The sequence below is a fragment of the Budorcas taxicolor genome, chromosome 11 (genome assembly GCF_023091745.1).
Source record: "Budorcas taxicolor isolate Tak-1 chromosome 11, Takin1.1, whole genome shotgun sequence".
Classification (NCBI taxonomy): Eukaryota; Metazoa; Chordata; class Mammalia; order Artiodactyla; family Bovidae; genus Budorcas; species Budorcas taxicolor.
Genome location: NC_068920.1, coordinates 23,237,797 through 23,259,479, shown reverse-complemented (window position 1 = coordinate 23,259,479; position 21,683 = coordinate 23,237,797). Strand labels below are relative to the sequence as shown.

The following is a 21,683-nucleotide window of genomic DNA, read 5'->3' as shown; positions in this document are numbered from 1 at the left end:
CAAGAAAAGCCAACATTATTTTACATGCTCTGGTGTCAACATCTCAAAAAAGCTTTTTCCCCAAAATCAGAGAAAACAATGCCTAGAAAGATTTTCAAGTGAAGCCTTGGTGATAATTACTCATCTGCCCATTTTCTTAAAAAATAAAATTTTAAAACAGGCTATTTCTAAATTATCAAAAAGAAGTTTTATAAAATCTCAAAGAGTAATATGAATCATTAAGCAATTAAGCAAAAGTTTCTGAAAATCCATCAGTCTACATCAATTTGTCACTCATAAAAATTCTAAAATACTGAACCTAGAAACTATTTTAAGTTCTTCAGTACCAGAATGCCAGCAATTCTAAAAAGATGTCCTCTTAATACAACTCAGCACTCCACACCAGTTTATTCACAAAAATTAATGCAACTATGTGTGAGTTGAAGTACTACCACTTACATGCTACATGGCAAAAACCACCACAATATTGTAAAGTAATTAGCCTCCAATCAAAATTAATTAATTTTTAAAAATGCAAACAAGAAGTTTAAGTGACCTGAAAAAGGTCCAGCCAAAAGTGGAACAGGATGAAAAATGATCTTCACGTTCTCAAAGAAAGACGATTAAAAAAAAAAAAAAGGTGAAGCTTCCCCACATTTATTAGTGAGAAAATTAAGAAAAAGAACACAGAACTTTTATCCAAATAATTTGATTACCATGCACATTATTAACTACTACTGGGCATTCACAACCTGGAGCCAAAATATTTTAGAATTCACAAGAGTAAACTAGATTTTCTCTGTATCTCTGAAAAAGGTCAAGATTCTAATCAACCATGTAGGTTCACTCTCAAATACAAGGGAGACACCACTCAGGATGTAAACAATGACAAAGCTGACACTACTTAATCTGCATGGACAACAGTACAATCAAAGCTAGGGCCACTTAGTTGGTTGTTGTTTGAAACACATGTAGCTTTGTGCTTCTTATTATGATAAGAGGACATTCCTGTTGAGACAAAAAGAGGAGAAATAACAAACTAAATATTCCCATGCTCTATTTAAAGAAGAAAAAACTAGAATGTAAAGATTAAAAAAAAAAAAAAACCAGTACGTATCCTGATCTCTATCATAGTAACAGTCCCAACACACCTTTTTGAGATGTTTCATTCCACTTAAAGCACTGTAGTATTTAAATAAATTTTTAGTATACAGAATTTAAATTTTAGGAACTTGAATAGAGAAAGCTATTCACTTTTTATAATATAAAGCATACTATTATTCCTTAAGTAACAAAAAACAATTTTCTCCTATTTTCTCAGTCATCTTAGGCTGATTTTAAAATAAAGACAACTTCCTTACAAGACCTTATATGGAAAACAGGTAAATTTTAAGGGTAAATATAATCTAAATTATACATCAATAAAGTTGCTTTAAAGTAAAACAAAAAGAAAAGAAACTCACAGGAAAACCATTCATCACAATATGCCAATTAAGAAACGCAATATCTTTATTACAACACTTATGAAATGTACATATTCAGCTCCATTTTCAGGTAACCTAAACAATGTTATAACACTTCTATAAAGTCTACTTACTCCCTGAGCTCACAAAGGCAACAGCTGATAGTTTTCCAGAAAGTGATGCACAACATATGGCAATTAATTATATGTACTTTAAGACCCGATTATAAAAATGATTTCTCAATTACGTTTGTCCACATTCTTCCAAATGACGGAGTTTTTCATTAACACACATGCACACCCTCGGCTAATTAATTCTCCTCCAATGACTTTCATTTCGCTCTTCGGTTTTATTTAGGAAATCAAATCTGCAGCCTGCAATTTCCACTTTAAAAATCACACTTTAGCCCCCTGAAACAGCTGCTCATCTTCCACACTTCAAGCATTGCATCTTTTACTTTGTTACCATTCCTTGTCAACTTTCTTCAACAAAAGGGGGATGTGGCTGAAGACTAAGTCTTGACTCAATTCCTTCTGAGATCACAATGTTCTTGTTTCAGGTAAGCCATTCCAGAACTCCAAGTACAGGATTCCAAAGTCTCACCCACCCAGGACAGGAAATCGTGTCTGACTCTTTGCGACCCCATGGACTGTATAGTCCATGGAATTCTCCAGCCCAGAATACTGGAGTGGGTAGCCATTCCCTCCTCCAGGGGATCATCCCAATCCAGGGATCGAATCAGGGTCTCCTCATTGCAGGCGGATTCTTTACCAGGGAAGCCCTACCCAGAACAGGAGGTCTGATCAAAAAGAAAACATCTGGTTCGACTGTTTCAATCCCAATAAATAAAAGTAAATAATATATATTTAGATTTAAGATATAGATATCATCTAATTACTTTCTGTCTACTAATCCTAACACTGTGAGTTGTTTTGGTTTTTCTTCTGTCTGGGCAGATAAAAGGGTCTTTAAGACTTCTCTTTAAGACCTCTATCCTTAAAAGCTGAATCTGTTGGAGAGAGACTCCATAGAAAAAACAGAGCTCAGTGATCCAATACCAACTGTCATCCCTGCCACAACTGGTTCATCCCTTTTATTTTGCTGGAAGACACACCCTGAAAAAAAGGTTTACTCTTCTATCCCTGCACCATCAGTTCTTCATACAAGACCAGCTTTTAATAAAATTCTCAATTTTCTAGGTGATTTAATAGTGGCAAAAAGTAACCATAAAAATATTATGACTTATGAAGAATATTCTTACAAGATTACATGAAAAGCACCTAATATAGTATTTCCACAATAACCAGGGAGAGAAAATGAAAGTAAATTACTGGAAAGTTAGTAAAAGGTATTTTCTTAAAAATACTTTCTTACTTAAAAGAAAGTACTTTTAAATAAGAGTATAGTTTTCTAGAACATATGATATATATAAAAAGTAAAAGCTTATAAAATTAGCCTGAAATGCCCACATGAGGACGTTTTACAGATCAGATATAGCTTCTATTTTAGTGGAGGAAAGGCTTTGTTTCCCTTTATATAATCCTTTCTATGTTTAACTTCTGGGCTTTAAAATAACGCTAAGATTCAACAATGTATAAGCTGCAGATCCCTCTGCATTACAAGCACTCTGCAAATGATCACAGTGAAATTTACTTTCACTGTAATTCCAGACAGACTTCAAAACCTTCAGATAAAAGCACCATCTCTGGCTACACAATAAAGAGTTTCTGCAAGGAAATTCTGTATTACATTAAGAAAATGTTCTACTCAGCACATAACTAAAACCTTCATTGTAAACATTAATGACTAATATATATAATTTAAGTCAGCAACCTATATGTCAGGATATTTTTAAATATCTTTTTCAAAGCCTAGGTCAACAGTCTTTGTTCTGTCTTTATCCCAAAGCTACATAAAACTAGCAATTAGATATGAATGCATTTTACAAACTGTAAGACACTGCTGCTGCTGCTGCTGCTGAGTCGCTTCAGTCGTGTCCAACTCTATGTGACCCATAGATGGCAGCCCACCAGGCTCCCCCGTCCCTGGAATTCTCCAGGCAAGAACAATGGAGTGGGTTGCCATTTCCTTCTCCAATGCATGAAAGTGCAAAGTGAAAACGAAGCCGCTCAGCCGTGTCCGACTCACAGCGACCCCAGGGACTGCAGCCTAAGGGGCTCCTCTGTCCGTGGGATTTTCCAGGCAAGAGTACTGGAGTGAGTTGCTACCCACACGTAAATAACTGTGGCGATGGTGAAGGGGCAAGAAGGCTAAATTACAGAGGTCCATGGAAGGCAAGCTAAAAGCTCTGCATTAAGATGCCTGATGATTCTTTCACTGAATTGCACTAGAAAATTGCACTGGAAAAGTCAAGAAGATGGAAAATGACTTCATAATTAAGGAGGTAGGAATGGACCAGGAAGCTCTCAGCCGACACTGCTGTCTATAACTAAACAGCGACTCCCAACTTCTCACTCAGAACAGAAGTTAATAAGCTGTGCACGTTCCTGCAGCATGGAGTCCAATGGTATAATCCCTCTCGCCCACCACTTCAGGAGAAAAATTGCTTCTAATAAGGATCACATAGAAGAGACTAGTACATACAAGAGAAGAAATTTTAAAATGAAGGACAGCAAAAAGCAACTACTCTAATCATTAAAGCCATTAATATTAAATGTCCATACTAGATTGCCCTTAAAATGTTATAGAATTAAAAGACGCTTACTCCTTGGAAGGAAAGTTATGACCAACCTAGACAGCACATTAAAAGTAGAGATATTACCTTGCCAACAAAGGTCCGTCTAGTCAAGGCTATGGTTTTTCCAGTAGTCATGTATGCATGTGAGAGTTGGACTACAAAGAAAGTCGAGCACAAAAGAATTGACGCTTTTGAACTGTGGTGTTGGAGGAGACTCTTGAGAGTCCCTTGGACTGCAAGGAGATCCAACCAGTCCATTCTGAAGGAGATCAGTCCTGAATATTCATTGCAAGGACTGATGTTGAAGCTGAAACTCCAATACTTTGGCCACCTGATGCGAAGAGCTGACTCACTGGAAAAGACCCTGATGCTGAGAAAGACTGAGGGCTGAGAAAGATTGAGGGTAGGAGGAGAAGGGAAAACAGAGGATGAGATGGTTGGATGGCATCACCGCCTCAATGAATATGAGTTTGGGTAAACTCCAGGAGTTGGTGATGGACAGGGAGGCCTGGTGTGCTGCAATCCATGCGGTCACAGAGTCTAACACAACCGAGCAACTGAGCTGAACTGAACCAAGAGGAACTGAAAATAATTCACCAACTTTCCAAAAGAAATAATCCAAAACCAATAACCAAAGGAAGCATTATGGTGAGGGGGGGAGTGCATTTCTACTTAGTCTATAAGAAATCACTCACTTGAAGAACACACTCATGAAATGTATGTGTTCAAATCACACTTCTTTTAGAAGCCACTGTACCTACCAGGACAGTTTGACTGCTTTCCATGATACTAATTTAATTATATCATGCAAACAGGTGTCCGAGTTTTGGGGAATGACATCATTTTTCCCTCAGCAGGGCAGAAAATGAAATGAAAGGCAAGCAGGAATTATTTTCTAAGGTTTAAATCACCTTCTCCTCAAAATAAAAAGGGTTTGAAAGAGTCACCAAATAAGCACTTAACTACTCTGAGCAAGCCTCTGTGCAGTGTTACGATGGAGTAATTATATTCCTGCTGCTGCTGCTGCTGCTAAGTCGCTTCAGTCATGTCCAACTCTGCGCGACCCCATAGACAGCAGCCCACCAGGATCCTCCGCCCATGGGATTCTCCAGGCAAGAATACTGGAGTGGGTTCTTATGCCCTTCTCCAGGGGATCTTCCCAACACAGGAATCAAAACGCAGTCTCCTGCATTGCAGGTGGACTTTTTACCAGCTGAGCTACCAGGGAAGCCCATTTTAGGTCTAAATTTGATTAATTATAAGCTATTAAGAAATAATATTTTTTATAAACTCCCATTATTTCACAATAACAAAAGAGACCACTGGCATAGGCATCCAGAAATCATTCATATATCTAACTTAAATGAGAGATTTCCTGTAGAGATTTCCTTATTAAATGTCCTACTGAAGATAATGCTTATATTTTCTGGGCCTACAGCATCTAGACAAGCATGAAAAGTGGTCCTAGTGTTTACTGCATGCAAGCCAGACTAAACTGAAACCAATTACAAATTTCTGAAGTGAGTAAAATCAACAACATGTAAAATTAATACAAATATGTACCAATTACACAGGCATATAAAATAAACCACATTAAGAAAAATAAATTTCATATTCAAGTGATTGGTTCCTTAATTCCCTTTTTAGTATTCCCAAATGAGAAACCAAAATTAGGTGTGCATAACAAAGCTTAACATTCTTGTGTAAACACATTAAGACTATTACTTTACATAGAAGAGTACTGTTATAAGATTTTTTTTAATGCTATTAGACAAAAACATTAAAATATGTTAGATATTTAATATCATATAGGATAATGGCAACCCATTCTAGTATTCTTGCCTGGAGAATCTCATGGACAGAGGAGCCTGGTGGGCTACAATCCATGGGGTCGCAGAGTCAAACACGACTGAGCAACTAACACACACACACACACAGGATAAATCAAACTTTGAATTTTTTTTAATGTTTCAGGAAATTACCTTTAGAGTGATTTCCTTCATTTTCAAATGCACCATCAGAATGTATTAGACAAGTCTAGGCTAAATTATATAAAATTACTAATGAACACAGAGAAGTGACTCTAAAAGCAGATTTTAGGTGGATTTTTTTTCATAAGACTGATTTCGCTCTCTAAAAAATGGTATCAAAAACAAAATTAATGACATTTGAGCATTTACTTATTGAAGGAAACAAAGCTATGAAAGGAGTTACCTTTCCAATCTTCCCTACTCCTAACATCTGCACTGAACCTGGGACCAGCCAATTACACATGCAAAAGCAAGTTGCTATGCAATATGCGGTCAAAAGCAGTGTTTTGGAGTAATGCAGGAGATTCAGGTTTGATTCCTGGGCCAGGCAGGTCTCCTGGAGAAGGAATGGCAACCCACTCCAGTATTCTTGTCTCTGTCCATGCCCATGGACAGAGGAACCTGGAGGGCTACAGTACATGAGGTCACAAAGAGCTGGACACAACTGAGCAGGGCACAAGTAAGATAACACAAATAAAGCATTGGGCCATTGCCTGTCACAAAGCACTCAAACTATGTTCCCATCTAATACACATATGACAGAAATAGAGATGTATGTGCGCCAGTTAGTATACCTACGTATTTCCTAACTCTGTCTGCGGAGAGGACCTAGAAGCACTGATACTTCATGGTGGCAATGAGCACACTTTGGTCTGGTTCTAAACACTAGTCTCCTAATGAAAAGGGTCAGGATTCCTCGAAAAAGTGGTTGCTTCTGAGGCTGGGAAAGGGAAATACAAGACTAGAACCTCCTGTGGTGCCAGAAAATAAGGAAGTGATCAGAAAGCAAGGGGGGGCATGTCTGAAAGACACAGGCACCAGCCTGATGAGGTCCTGTGGCCAAAGCTAGAATACAAGCAACGACATGACAGCAGCGAACTATAACCTGTAGAGTAAATATCTGTATGTCCATACTGATAAAAACAAGTAGCATGGTGGCAAAAGGACAGCGCTTCCTCACAGAAGGATGTGTGTATGATCGGTCGCCCAGTTGTGTCCAACTCTTTGTGACCCCATGGACCTCCTGGACTGTAGCCCACCAGGCTCCCCCTTCCATGGGATTCTCCAGGCAAGAATACTGGAGTGGGTTTCCATTTCCTTCTCCAGAGGATCCGAAGAATCCAAACTATTAAATGTGGGAGGAAAGAAAACAGAAAACCACCACTACGCAACTATCACGATAACAACCGTTGCAGACGAGATCCACCAACGGATACTAAAATTATCGAATACTTAAATTAGTATGCAAATGGTTGAGGAAACACAGGATACTTATTGGTGACAGTGAGAAAAATAACTCAGAAGAGAAATCTGGCAGATAAGGGTTAGTGTATTAACATGAAGCCCCTGACGCGCTGAGCTGAGAAAGATACAATAACACTTCTATGTTCCTCTTGCCAGAAATGCATTAATTACTTTATTCTAACCATGAGAAACTATCAGACAAACCTAAGATGATGGGCATTCTACAAAATGATTCTCTTTCAGAAGTGTCAAGGTCATAAAAAATTAGAAAAAAATTGAGAAACTGGCACAGATTGCTCACTTCCCAGTGAACTATACCATAACTACGTAAGATATAAAAGGCATACAGAAACGTAATTTTGCCACTTTTCTGTCAGTTCAAACTTATTTCAAAAAGAGGGGTTTTTATCTTTCTTTTTTTAAATGAGATATATAGTCATCCCTCAGCATTTGCAGGGGACTGGTTCCCAGACCTGCGGCTGATATCACCCCACATATCCCCAAGTGCCACACCTGGCTCCACTATTGGAGAGCTCCACATCCCAGGACTCAACCAGCCCCAGACTGTTAGTCCAGTAGCATCTGCACCAGAAAAGGTCCCCAGATGAGTGTGGCACACAGCTCAAAGCCACGTTGCTCAAGAGTCTAGACAACATATTAGCATTTTATTTTCTCTTAAAATCATTAAGTCATGCTAAATTATCCTTTAGTTGCTGAAGCTAGAACTTATACCTCTAAAAACCTTGGCTTTAAAAAATGTAATCAATAAAACACATTACGTATCTCATTACCTGTAATTTTGTATCCATAAGCAGCCAGTTGTCCAGCCATGTATTCTCCATCTGAATTATTATGAGAACAACCCCAAGTTCGTATCCAAATTTTCTGTATGCCTGGAATAGTGCTGTTAATCAATTTTAAAAAATAAGCCTCATTAAGGGATTTTTTTTAATAAAAAGCACAAGTTAATTTCTGAACATATTATGCAAAAACACTCCCTGCATTCTATTCATAAGCTATTCATTAAATGTACCAACTTAACACATAATCTGCTGTTACACCAAAAGTCTAAAATCAAGATAAAATAACAGTATAACATTCTAAGACTATCTTTCTATGTAAAGAATATCTTTTCTCCAAGTTGTATTTTAAGTTCAATACTACTAAACACTACCACTAAGTTCAATTCCTGGAAAGGTACAAACAAATAACAATAGCACAGAAAGTGGTTCTAGCAGCAAAAGCAAATAAAGAAAACCTAAACACATCTGAAGACCACTATATACTAATCAAATCTTCATAACTTAGATATAAATAACTCAATCAAAATGAAAATCTGTCACCCTACAGCACTATTAATAATAAAAGTATTCCACATATAAAAAGAGTTCTAAAAAATGTAATTTTTAGAAAGGGAATAAAAGGACTTTCAATTTGGATTGCCCTAAATAATTAACAACTAAGTAGACATTACCTTTAATCATATGGTCAAGAAAAAATTAATAAATTTCAAGTATTAAGCAAGTTTAAATTCATAGACTTTATGACTCTGTTCCAAATAATCAAATACATCAAAGTTTTCAAGTTTACTAGATATACAAATATAAGCATATTAAAACTATATAACTGCATAATCCTTTCTGGCTAGGTTGTATTAGAATTTCACTAGATACCTAATAGTACAAACAGCACAAGAATTTGTGTCAAAAGCCTTTAGTTGATTCATAAGTACTTTAAATTTGCTAAGAAAAACCACATGCCCAAACCACCACTATCTCCCACCACTATCTCCTAAGAATCATAAATTCCAATAAAAATTTTAATGTGGAAGTAACAAGAACATACCAACCACAATGATATCAAAGAGATCTGGTCAAAGGAGGGTGGGAGGCAGGGTGATCTATCTTTGTGACAAATACTGCCCTAGGCCAATATGCAATTTGACATCTTTAATTAATGACTTTGCTAAATATAACCATTCAAATTTAAAAAACCCTACATATTTCCTTTCAAAACTTCAAAGATTCTTTTAAAAGATACATTATGTATATCACATACAGTAGTGTCAGCCTCTCCCATGGTACGATACTGAATATAATTTCAAAAAAAGCTTACCTATCGCTTGGTGGACGGTTTTCCTCTTGCAAATATTTTTGGGTATTTCGCCTTCGCACCTTTGGAACAACGTGCTTTCTCGAAAAATGCCTATCTTGTGGCTTTGAATCTTCTTGTGACACAATATCTTCTATGTCATCCAGGAATGTATCACAGGATGCAGAAGGCATCTTCTCTATCGTATAAACAAGTTATAAATGATACAGGCATGAGTCCTCAGAACATCTGCTTAACATATCACCTATGAAATATTCTTGCCAAACTTAAATCTAATAAAGCCTTTAGATTTTAACTTCAACTTTACAGAAAATACAAGAGATACTGAAAAACAAGAAACATCGGATAAATCAGACAAATCTTACTGAGTGGGATATAAAGTACATGAAAAGAGATTTAACATTGCCAGCAATCAGAGAAATACAAACCACAATGAGATATCACTACAAATCTGTCACACACCACAGCATGCATCAGTTCAGTTCAGTCGCTCAGTCATGTCTGACTCTTTGCGACCCCATGAATCGCAGCATGCATACCACCTGTCAATTACAGGCCTCCTCCCTCCCCAGGCGCAGCAATGGCACACGTGACCCATGCCTGCCAGAGTAATTCACCCTGAGCCATAAAGACCAGCTCAGAGTTGGACCTAACAAGCCCAGTCAGTCACAATCACCATGAGGACTTCCATGCCAGTGCTAACTTCTCTTTCACTGAAGTGGCTCAGTTAGGAGGATGTCAACTTGAGGCTACTGGGGGGCCATCCTGCCTGCCACAAAGCAGAAGACTACCCAAGGCAGGAAGTCTTATAAGAGCTGGAGAGATGAGATACTTGAGCAGCTGGATCTAACCAATGCCTGAAGCCAGACATAGCCCTGCTCTGCCCATTCATGTGAGCTCAGGAATTCCCTGAGGCTTAAATTCATTTGAGCTGGGCTTTCTGCTCTTGCCAACTAGAGCCCTGGCTGACTCAGCACACTAGGGAAGGTGAAATGAACTAAGTGTCTCCCAAACTGGTTCTATGAACTATCAGTGAAAAACTAGTTCTGTGGTCAAATAAACTTGGAAAATTCTGCCTCTCACAGACTCCCAGTATGTGTGTGCATGCATGTATGTGTATACTATGAGAGCAAGGACTGCGAAGAACTACAGTAAAGAAACAAACTCATTGATCTTAGAAACTTCCTGAAAATTAATTTCTCATGGATTGCCTCATGAGGCTATAGATGGTACTGAAAACAGGAGGCCTGAGTGAAGCCCACCCTCAGATCCCCTCCCACATTCCGCAGACAGAAGACTGCATTCTCTTAATAGGAAATGGTTCTTTGCCCACGTACCAACCTGTTACTAGGAACTACCCACCCCTCTAAGAGCAACCTGCTATTCTAACCTGCTTGAGCACAGAATTCTAGTCATGCTCCTTCCTACCTAATCACTAACTGTCTATGGGTACTGTTATTTCTCCCATTTAAAAAACAAAAACCTTATCGAAGCCTCACTTCCTCTACCTACTGTCTCCATCACATTTCTACGCTTTAAAACTCCTTGCAAGAACTGTCTCCAGTTTCCCCCTCCCAGTCGCTCATATGCCAGGCTTTCACCCCCACCATCCCAAAACTGCCGACCTGATTTCAGTGACTCCAGCAATCTACAGAGCAGTCAACTCTCAGCCACCTCATGTGATCCTGCCGGCGGCACTTGACACTACTGACCCTTCATTCCCTCAAGATATCTTCTTCCCTGGCTTTCGGGATCCCACACACCGAGTTCTCCTCCTCCTGCATTAGCCACTCCCCAAGTTTCCATTGCCCGTTCCTCATCTCTCCAACTTCTCAAGGTCAGAACACCCCCAAGGCTCTGTTACAGGATGTCTTCTCTTCTTTAGTTACAGGCGCATCCTAGGTGATCTCATCCAGCCTCGTGGCCTTGAAATACTAACTATATATGCTTATATAACCAGCCCCAGGCCTCCCTTGAACTTCAGACTCAGATGTCCATCCAACTGCCTACTTAACACCCTGCTTGAATGGCTAAGAGTTACTTCAAACTTAAAATCAAGAACAGAACTCCTCTCTCCCCACCTAACCCCACCTGCAGCCAGGAGGATCACACAGATCCCCCCACGACTTTCTCCATCTCACTGAAAAGCAATACCAACCTTCTAACCTCTCAGGCCCAAAATCCTGGAATGATCCCTGACTCCTCTTTCCTTTACCCTAAGTCCAATACATCAGCAAAATCCCATTGGCTTGAGCTTCCAAATATATTCAGAATCTAACCATTTCTGACCATACCCTCTGTTATATTCTTGGTCCCAACGTTAACTCTTGCCTGGATTACTGTCATAGTCACCTGCTTCTACCCTCAATTCCCAAAGGAACCTTGCTGCACAATAAGCCAGGGATCCATCTAAAACCTGAGTTCATCTCAGGTTTCTGATCAAAACCTTCCATTGGTATTCTATCAGAGTAAAAAGCCCAGAGTTAAAAGCACTAAGTTTTACAAGGACAGGGGCTTCCCTGGTAGTTCAGTAGTAAAGAATCCAGAATCCACCTGCCGATACAGGAGACATGGGTTTGATCCCTTGTCCAGGAAGATTCCACAATTCTTAGCCACAGGACATGACACACTGGTAAGAACCAACTAGGTCCAAGGTAGCAGAAGACTCGACTTCCAGTGGGCCCTGAGCCTCGTACGCTAACTGTACTACCTCAGCACGCTAAGTAACACAGCCAACGCACGGCAGCTCAGAGCTGACCGTGAAAGGCTGAAGAGTAGCCCAATTCCTGGAAATCCCCATCCCTTCCCCAAAATAAGTGGAATAATCCTCTTGCTCATTAGCCTATGAAATTAGAGACTGCTGGTTTAGTCGCTAAGTTGTGTCCAACTCTTGCGATTCCATGGACTGTAGCCTGCCAGGTTTCTCTGCGCATGGATTTCCCAGGCAGGAATACTGGAGTGGGTTGCCATTTCCTTCTCCAGGGGATCTTCCCAACTCAGCAATCAAACACAGATTTGCATTACAGGCAGATTCTTTACCAACTGAGCTACAAGGGAAGCCCATGAAATTAGCCTATGAAATTACCCAGACATAAACACTAACCACGCCATATTTTGGGGCCTTTTACCTTCTGATAAGGCCCACATTCTGTGGAGTGTGTCTCTCTCTAAATAAACCCACTTCTTACCTATTACTTTGTCTCTCACTGAATTCTTTTGATAAGAAGAACGTGAGCTTCATTAAGTCCTGAGACCAGGGATGTGTTATGTGCTAGTCGCTTGGTTGTGTCTGACTCTTTGCAACTCCATGGACTGTAGCCCACCAGGCTCCTCTGTCCATGTTCTCCAGGCCAGAGTACCGGAGTGGGTTGCCATTCCCTTCTCCAGGGGATCTTTCCAATCCAGGGATCAAACCCAGATCTCCTGCATTGCAGACAGATTCTTTACTGTCTGAGCTACTGGGGAAGCCCTGAGACCACGTGTGTGATCTCGATTAAAAGATTGTGGGTTCAAAAAGATTGTGGGTTCAAGTCCCAGTCTGGGTTCTGGCAAGGTTTGGGTCCCAGCCTGTGGATTCAAGTCCCATCTGAGGTGCACAGTTTCAACTCCACTCAGACACATGGGCTCCCTGGCTAGTTCATACCCACCAGGCACACACTCATCTCAAGGTCTTGGTCAAGCCTGGAATGCCTTCAAGCCCTTTGGAACTCTGTCCAAATGTCACCAGTGAGGTCTTTCTGAACAACCCCCACCTCGCCATGTACACACACCTCCTGTCTCTCCCCCCCCAGCCTCGTTTTCATGCCACAGCACTTCCCCACATGCTTAGATACTACAGAGGAACAAACCTGCCACCCGAAAATGTCTCTTTGCCATGTGGATTATTTTGAGCTGAAGACAAATCAAGGCCAAGAAGAAACTTTGACCTTCCTTCTAACTGCTAAAAGAATGTAAAGAGAAGACATGTTTCAGGAAGGGAGGCGATCCCCATGGATAACTATAGTATGAAGTATGTGCACAGATGGGGAGGAACCAGGCAAAGTCTGTTTGTTAAAACTGTTATCAAACATTTGCTTCTCCATCTCATGGCAACTGCCTTCCTCCCCTTTGAGGTCCCAAACCACTACCCCCAAGTTCTTTTGTCTTTAGCTGAAGACAATATTTAAGGTAAGTTTCAGGCATTTTGGCAAGTTACTCAGTTTCCCTGGGTCTGTCCCATGTATGTGAAAGTGTGCGTTGCTCAGTCATGTCCCACTCTTTGCAATTCCATGGACTATAGCCTGCCAGGCTCCTCTGTCCATGGAGGAGAGGAGTAGGTATCCACTCATTCTTCTCCAAGCCAGAATACTGGAATGGGGAGCCATTCTCTTCTCTAAGGAATCTTCCCAACCCAGGGATCAAACCCAGGTCTCCCACATTACAGGCAGATCATTTACCCGCCAAGTCACTAGGGAAGCTCATGTATACATGCCGCATGCTACTACACTTTTGTGTGAGAACTGCAGAGGAAAATTTCTTCCTCCACAACAGTATCTTCATCATCTTATCACCCTCTCTTTCTACTAGGATATATACTCTGGGGGTGGGAAGGTTTTTGAGTGTTTTGTTCACTGCTTTATCCTAGGTGGTACCTAAACTACCTAGCGCATGGCAGCTTCTCAAAAAAAAAAAAAGATTTTTTTTAAACTGTCCACAACCCAGTCTACAAAATATGGTCCCTCTGCCACCTCCCCCTCTGCCCCAACTGTAATAACCTTTCCGACATTCTCCAAGCAGACCAAGCTAGTTTCTGACTCAGGGCCTTCACACTTGCTCTTCCTCTGTCTGGAATATCATCCCCAGATATTTGGATGCCTTGCTGCCTACTCCTTTACTCAAATAACACCTCCTTGGAAAGGGCTTTTCCTAACGACCTTATCTAAAATAACCACACACTGATCAGGCATCCCACACACTCTCACCAGCCTCTAACTCCACTTTATGCTTCATTTCCCTTCATCACACTTACCTGACTCCATATATGTAACTGCTGGTGTCTTTCTCACTACAGTGTAAGCTTCAGAACAGAGGCACGCTGTCTTTTTCACCACTATATCTACAACACTTGTAACAATGCCTAGCACACAACAAGTGCTGTGTGCAGAATATTTGCTGAATGAAAGGATGAATAAATCCTTGTTTAAGCTGAATTTAGCTAGTCTTTCTATAACACAGAAGGAAATTCTTACACTAGATGGGAGAAGTCCAGAGGAGTTAGATTTGTCCACTGACAGAGCTAGAATCGGACCCTCTCTCAACACCAAGCTCTCCCCAGATGACTCCGTTTCGTTGGCAAAGCACAAACAATGCAAGAGTCTGAGATGACCCTAAGAAAGAAAAACATCCCAGAAAAAAAAATGGGCAAAGGAAAAACTGGCAACACACTTAAGCAAGTCAAATAGCCATTAAGCATAGGAAAGAATGCTCAAACTCACTAAGGGCATGAACTTAAACAAGAAATTATTTTCCATCTACCCCACTGATAACAAAGACTGACAAAAAACCAACTGTTAGCTAAAAGCATGGTAGAACTGCCATACCCTTTCTGAAGGGCAATCTAGCAATACGTATCAAACTTTGACACATATATATCCTTTAGCCCAGCAATTCCATTTCTAGAAATTCACTCTAGACGAAAGAGACAAATATAAAATGCAGAGGTTCCTAAACCTGGCTGCATATAATAAACACCTGAATAAACTCACCTATCACTATTAACAAGCTTTTTACTTCCAGCAAACTGGTAAAGTGAATTGTTAGCCTTCATAAAATATTAAATAAGTGAATAATAATGAAAGTGTGAGAATAGAAGGAAAGCAAGATAGTAGTTAAGATATACAGAATGAATTATATAAAGTTCTCTCTCAAAGGTAGAGAAAATCAAGTTTGATAAAGGAAATAAAAACAAAGTGAAAACGGAGACATGGAAAATGATGACAAATAGATAGTATAGAGTACGGGCTATTTACAGAGGTGATTTATTAGGAGAGCTTTTTTAACAGCCAACACCGAAGCCCCATTTTGAATTAGAATCTCCAAAGTGGAATTTAAGGGTGGCTATGTAAAACCTGTCCAGGTGATTCCACTATACATCCCACTGAGAACCACTGTTCTCCTATGAAGGTTCTCAGTTGATGTTCATTATAGTCACCTGGGGAGCTATAAAAAATTATCAACAACAAAATTATCAACTACAGCCTTGCTCTAGTTGAATCAATCTCTAGAACTCAGCCTAGCCATCAATATTTTTTTAAAACTTTCCAGTAAGTCTCATGTGCTGCCACAGCTGGGAACAAAAGTCCTACACCCATAGTTTTTATAGTATGGCTCCCACACCAGCACAATTAGTGTCACTAGAGAACTTCCTAGAAACGAAGTCTTGGGTCCCCCTCCAAACCAACTGAATCAGACACTTGGAGTAAAGCTCAGCAATCTTTAACAAGCCCTCCAGGTGATTTCGACATGCACTCCAGTTTGAAAATCACTGTCCTGGAGTTGTTTTTTTGTTTGTTTTCATAAAAATCATCTAGAATGCCTGTCAAAAACATATCACCTAGTCAGCTGATTTTCTGAAAGGGTGCCAAGAATATTCAATGAGGAAGAGTATGCTTTCAAAAAACAGTGTTGGAACAACTTGATGGCTACATGCAAAGAATAAAGCTGGATTCCAACTTCACGTCATAAACAAAAATTAAATTGATTACAGACCTAAATTTAAGAAATACTATAAAACTCTTACAAGAAATCATAGGTGTATGTGTTTATGACATCTTTCTTATGACACCAAAAGAACAAGAAACAAAGGAAAAGAGACTGGACTTAAAACTTTCATGCTTCAAAGAACTCCATCAAGAAGATACATATTTGCAAATATGTATCTTCTCCAAAGAAGATATACAAAGGGCCAGTAACATGAGATGTCAACATCATTAGCTATCAAGGAAATACAAATCAAAACCACAACACACTTCTCACATACTTAAAGTGAAGACTTAAAAAGTGAAGTTGCTCAGTCGTGTCCGACTCTTTGCGACCCCATGGACTGTAGCCTATGAGGCTCCTCTGTCCATGGAATTTTCCAGGCAAGAGTACTGGAGTGGGTGGCCATATCCTTCTCCAGGGGATCTTCCCGACCCAGGGATCGAACCCAGGTCTCCCGCATGGCAAGTAGACGCTTTACCATCTGAGCCACCAGGGAAGCCCTCTCACATACTAAGATGGCTAAAATAAAAAAGAACTTGGTGTTGCTGAAGAAGTAGATTAGATCAACCAGAGAGAAAAAGAATAGAATTTCTTCTAATTGGAAAAGGTGATGGGCCAAGCCTTAAGGAACTCCAAATTTACCTACCAAACAGAAGAGAAACCGCCTATAATGGAGATCAAGAAGCAGTCACCAAATGAGAAAAATCAGAGGGTCACAGAAGGAAAATGAAGACAGTATGTCAAACAGGTGGACGTGGTCAGTGCTGCTTAAGGCAAGATGAAAGCTTGAGTAAAATGAGTGAAAATGTTTCTTAGATTTAGTGATATAGAGATCTTGGTGTTTCCATATAATGATGGCAACAACATCACTAACAAATTAAAATTAGGCTACTTCTTTGCATATTACATTGGGTAAATATCACTCCCAACATAAAAGTTTTAAAATAAACGAGTACCTTGATTATTTGCAATTAGCCTCAAATCGTCTTGAAAGATGAGTCTGGAAAATAAAAACTGTTTAGAAAAGAAAGTTGCAACAAGTTTACAAAACCACAGTAAGGCCTCTAAAACTGCCTAAAAGAGATTACACTCTATAAAAGGTGGTTTTATAGAGCAAGGTTAACGGTGTTCCGTACTACTCCCAATTTCTTACTGATTAGGACAGGTATGTTGACATCTGTCACATTTGCTATGACTGAGATCCAGCGTATGGCCCTAGTAATAAATTCTATCCGGCACTACAATACGTCAGCGTGATCCAGTAGTAAGAATACCACAAAACAGAGCAAACAAGTAGGTTTCCATATCACCCGACACCCGAAAGACACGTGTTGTCCCGAGATTCAGAGACAGGTTTCAACAGTAAACGAGAAAGAAAAGTGAAAAAATCAAGACACCTGCTCTTCAGACCAACTTCAGTTTAAATTTTTATTGAGACGCAGCCTTGTGAAAGCATGGTAACTGTAAAAGCCTTATCCCGTCCCACGAACTAACGCAGAAAGTGGGAGAACGGAGGAAGTTAAATTTTACAGTAAGCAACGAGATCTCTTAAGTACTCGTAACAGTCCTGCAGCACCTAAGGCCAAGGTCCCGGTCCTCACTTCAGGCAACGCTATCTGCTTCCCAATGTTCCCAACCCAGCTGGTAAGTTTTCTTTCAATTTCGAAACAAACCAGCGAAAGGCCACGAGAAGGACTGAAACTGGGGGAACAAGGCTCTGCCGTAAAAGCAGCTCTGGTCAACCTCTGCCCCACACTGATCCACCCATCACCCTTACCCAGGAGCCGGGAAATAACAAGCCAACCAAAAGTAACAGAACCTACACGCCACTCGCCGGAAACTGCAGCGACTTTAGCTGGAGCTCGCCATGACACGTACGTGCCGCCACATTTATGTACGCATGCTCGCAGACGGCGGCCCGGAGAGGTCAAACTACATCGGCGCCGAACGTGCGCGTTCAGGTTTAACCGATTACACTTAACAATTCCTTTGACAGCAGGAGGGAGAAGACCTTCAAGACATCGAGTTCTTCGAATCGTTTAATAGCTAACCTCCCCGAGCTGTTCCCTGCAGAAGGAAATGGCAGCCCATTCCAGTATTCTTGCCTGGGGAATTCCATGGACAGAGAAGCCTAGCGGGCTACAGTCTGTGGGGTTGCAAAGTGGGACACTACTGAGCCACTGAGCATGCATGCCTGAGCTCTTACTACTGTGGGACACTGTGTTCAACGCTTTATATAAACATTATCTCCCATTTATTCTTATTTTACAGAAGAGGAAGCTAAGAGTTTAATTACTTGTCCAAAATAACTGTGCTAGTGACTGTCCTCCATACTCAATCCAACTCTGCCGGACTCCAAAGAACCTGCTCTTTTCATTACATTTTCCCAACTTCCTCAGCCTTTTTCTGAAAAGAGATCGTGTTAACGAAAATGGAAAAGGGTAAAGAAAGAACAGCTGCATTAAATTTAATATAGATCATTTAACAGCAAGCAAGTGTTTTTGTTGTTTTTTGGTTTTGTTTTTTAACGGTCAGAAGACAGTTTAGGAGTAGAAGTCTGGCATAAAAAGAGAATTTTAATAAGGGGTATGTAAGATTCTGACGTGGTTACCTTTTACATGAATTATCTCACCTTATTCTTTACCCTAGACATCGTATTTGACCTTGTTTACCAGAAAAGCATCTCCACTATAGAAGACAATAGGACATGAACAGGAATTCAGAATTATGCCTGACTCTGGGTTTCACAGTGATTTGGAGTTATTGTCTTGTTTTGTAAATACAAAACAAGTTTCCTAGTGCAACTCCCTCCAGTTAAAATGCCACACTTTGTTCATCCTTATCTATAAAAAAAATTCTAAATTGTGATATGACATCCATGGCAATCTTTACCCAAATGAATTAGAATTGTGTGTTATGTTGCCCCACCTCTTTCTCTAGACCAAAAGTAGGCTTTGGCTCATCTTCTTCTTGGTGATAATCCCACTGCCTAATACATACTCTTGCACTTAATAGCCTCTCATTAAACATATGTGGGGTGAAAGAATGAGTGCACCCCTTCTCTACAAGATCTGATTTAAGTTCAATCAAAGAAAGTGTACTGAGTGCATGCCATGTGACCTCAAGCAAGATGAAGCTGGATACTAGGGTTAGAAAGGAAAAAAGACAACTCCCTACCACTCTTTGAGGCTGCTACAAGGATATAGCTTCAGTAGAGAAGAGCAATCCCTGTCGAAGATGAATGCAAGGGGCTTGTGGACACACCAGGGAGGTTCCGTTTCTTACATGAGGAAATCAGTACTTGCCTCTGGGATGCCGTGAGAGTATTCCAGACTCAGAAGACAGTGAGGGCAAATACATAGTGGCCTAAAACCATAAACTGTTATATATTATAAAAGCAAAAAGAGTAAAGTTGGGTAATAGCAGAAAAGGCTGAAAAGGAAAGGGCAGGGACCAGATTAAGGTGAGCTTTGTTTGCTCAGGTTAAGACATTAGACTTAATCCTGGTTGTGCTGGGTAGCATGAAAATACCCGAGCAGGAAGCTGGGTTTGAGGACATTTCAAACATGAAGGAACAGTGAAAAGCCTAAATGAAATTGTTGGCTGTGAGCAATGGGAAAATGAAACGAGAAGACAGAAGAGATATTGAGAAGGTAAAATGAGCAAGAGCTGGAGATTGATAGGTGTAAAAGAAAGGATACAAGGATGTTTCCAAGTCTGGGAATAAAGCAGCTGACACTAGCACTTCTTTGGTGATATCTGTCTCTTTAAGGCACTCAATCTGAATCATTTGAAAAGCCAGTGACACTACTTCTAGGAATTTCACTTATGGAAATGCTCACGGTTACACAAAATGACGTATGTGCCAGATTAGCCTTTGAAAGATTCCTTTCAAAAGCAAAAGACTGAAAACTCTCTGGCTTCTCAGTAGGGAATAGGTTAAATATCTTTACGGTAGCTATACAGTTCTTGAAAAAGAACAAGGTTATTTTTAATGCAGTATCTATTCTTTTTTAAATTTATTTTTAATTGAAGGGTAATTTCTTTATGCACTATCTATTCTTAAGTGGAAAAAGAGTGTGTGACTATAGCTATAACTACAGTTTTATACATGTGTAAAATCTCTGGTAGGATGTATAAATAATTGGTAATAGAATCATGCCTCTAGGGAAAGATACTGAGTGGCTAAAGGAAGATTTGCTTTTCCATGTATGTCATTTTGTACCTTTCATTTCTGGACCATGCAGATGTATTATTTATTCAAAAAGTAAATGGATGCATTTTATAAATAAAATTAAAATGACATTTGATAATTTATTATTTACTGGTTTATCTGCTTACATTGTAATTTTTTCCTTATGAACATTTAAATTTCAAATCTTTTTATTATGTTAAGATGTACATAACATAAAATTTACCATTTTAACCATTTTTAACTATACAGCTCAGTAAGCAGCATTCAGTACCTTCATATTCTTAGACAACCATCTATCTCCAGAACTTTTTCATCTTCCCGTACTGAAACTCTCTACCTATTAGACAATAACTCCCTAATCCCCATTTTTCCCAAACCCTGATGACAACCATCCTACAGAATTTGTTTGATGAATCTGACTACTATAGTTTCTTCATATAAGTGGAACTATGCAATATTTGTCCTTTTGTAACTGGCTTATTTCACTTAGTATAATGTCTTCAAGGTTCATCCATGTGGCAGCATATCAGAATGTCCTTTCATTTTAAGGGTAAATAATATTCCATTTATGTATATAGCACATTTTGTTTATAAATTTAAATATTCATGCTTTGTTTCTTAAATTAGCTTTCAAACTTCCTAAAAATAGACACTCCATATTGTTATTTTTCCAGCCAACAATATAATATTAAAATATTATATTTTTAATGCTTTATAAATGATTGATGGTAGACAAACCAGTTGGTGTATAAACAGATACATTAAAAATGCAACTGAGCCTATAAAATAATTGTATAAGCTAACATGTTTTGAGAGTTGACACGTGCCAGTAACCACCCTAAGTCCTTTATGTGAATTATCAAATGTATTCTTTACAATGACTCCATAAGTAATCCTATAAATTAGGAGTACTAGTATTAGTCTCATTATCCCCTTTTTACAGAGAAAACTGAAGGTTAGGCAGTCTGACTTTAGGTTTTTGTGCTTGTTTCAACTCTATATAAATAACTCAGAAGAAAGAAACTGTATACTTTCATTTAAAATGCATAATTTCAAATAAAGAAAATCACTGGAGAAAAAAGAAAAGAATGAAAAGGGAAATATAGAATAAAATTATAAACCTTCATAGTGATTAACTCAATCTTTTAATGTTATTCTTCACAGTGAAAATTAAAGAGAAAATGTGGGCAATAATGAAGTTAGAGAATTCTTACTATCTC

At 39.3% G+C, this 21,683-nt stretch overlaps 1 protein-coding gene across 3 annotated transcripts in view; it reads right to left on the bottom strand.

Annotated features, from left to right (window-relative positions):
- The window catches only part of CDKAL1 (CDK5 regulatory subunit associated protein 1 like 1), a 608,612-nt gene extending 590,488 nt beyond the window's left edge, over positions 1 to 18,124 (bottom strand). Inside the window, exons 1-5 of one of the 3 annotated variants that reach the window (XM_052648579.1) lie at positions 18,046 to 18,103; positions 17,225 to 17,268; positions 13,376 to 13,467; positions 9,531 to 9,705; positions 8,207 to 8,319 (exon numbers count right to left, since the gene is read on the bottom strand). In XM_052648579.1, coding sequence (XP_052504539.1) covers positions 8,207 to 8,319; positions 9,531 to 9,705; positions 13,376 to 13,403 — 316 coding nt within the window. In that variant the 5' untranslated portion in view covers positions 13,404 to 13,467; positions 17,225 to 17,268; positions 18,046 to 18,103. Of the gene's footprint in view, positions 1 to 8,206; positions 8,320 to 9,530; positions 9,706 to 13,375; positions 13,468 to 17,224; positions 17,269 to 18,045 lie in introns of all 3 variants that reach the window. The other 2 variants (XM_052648580.1, XM_052648581.1) reach the window with 2 other exon arrangements.
- Between the last annotated feature and the right edge of the window lie 3,559 nt (positions 18,125 to 21,683).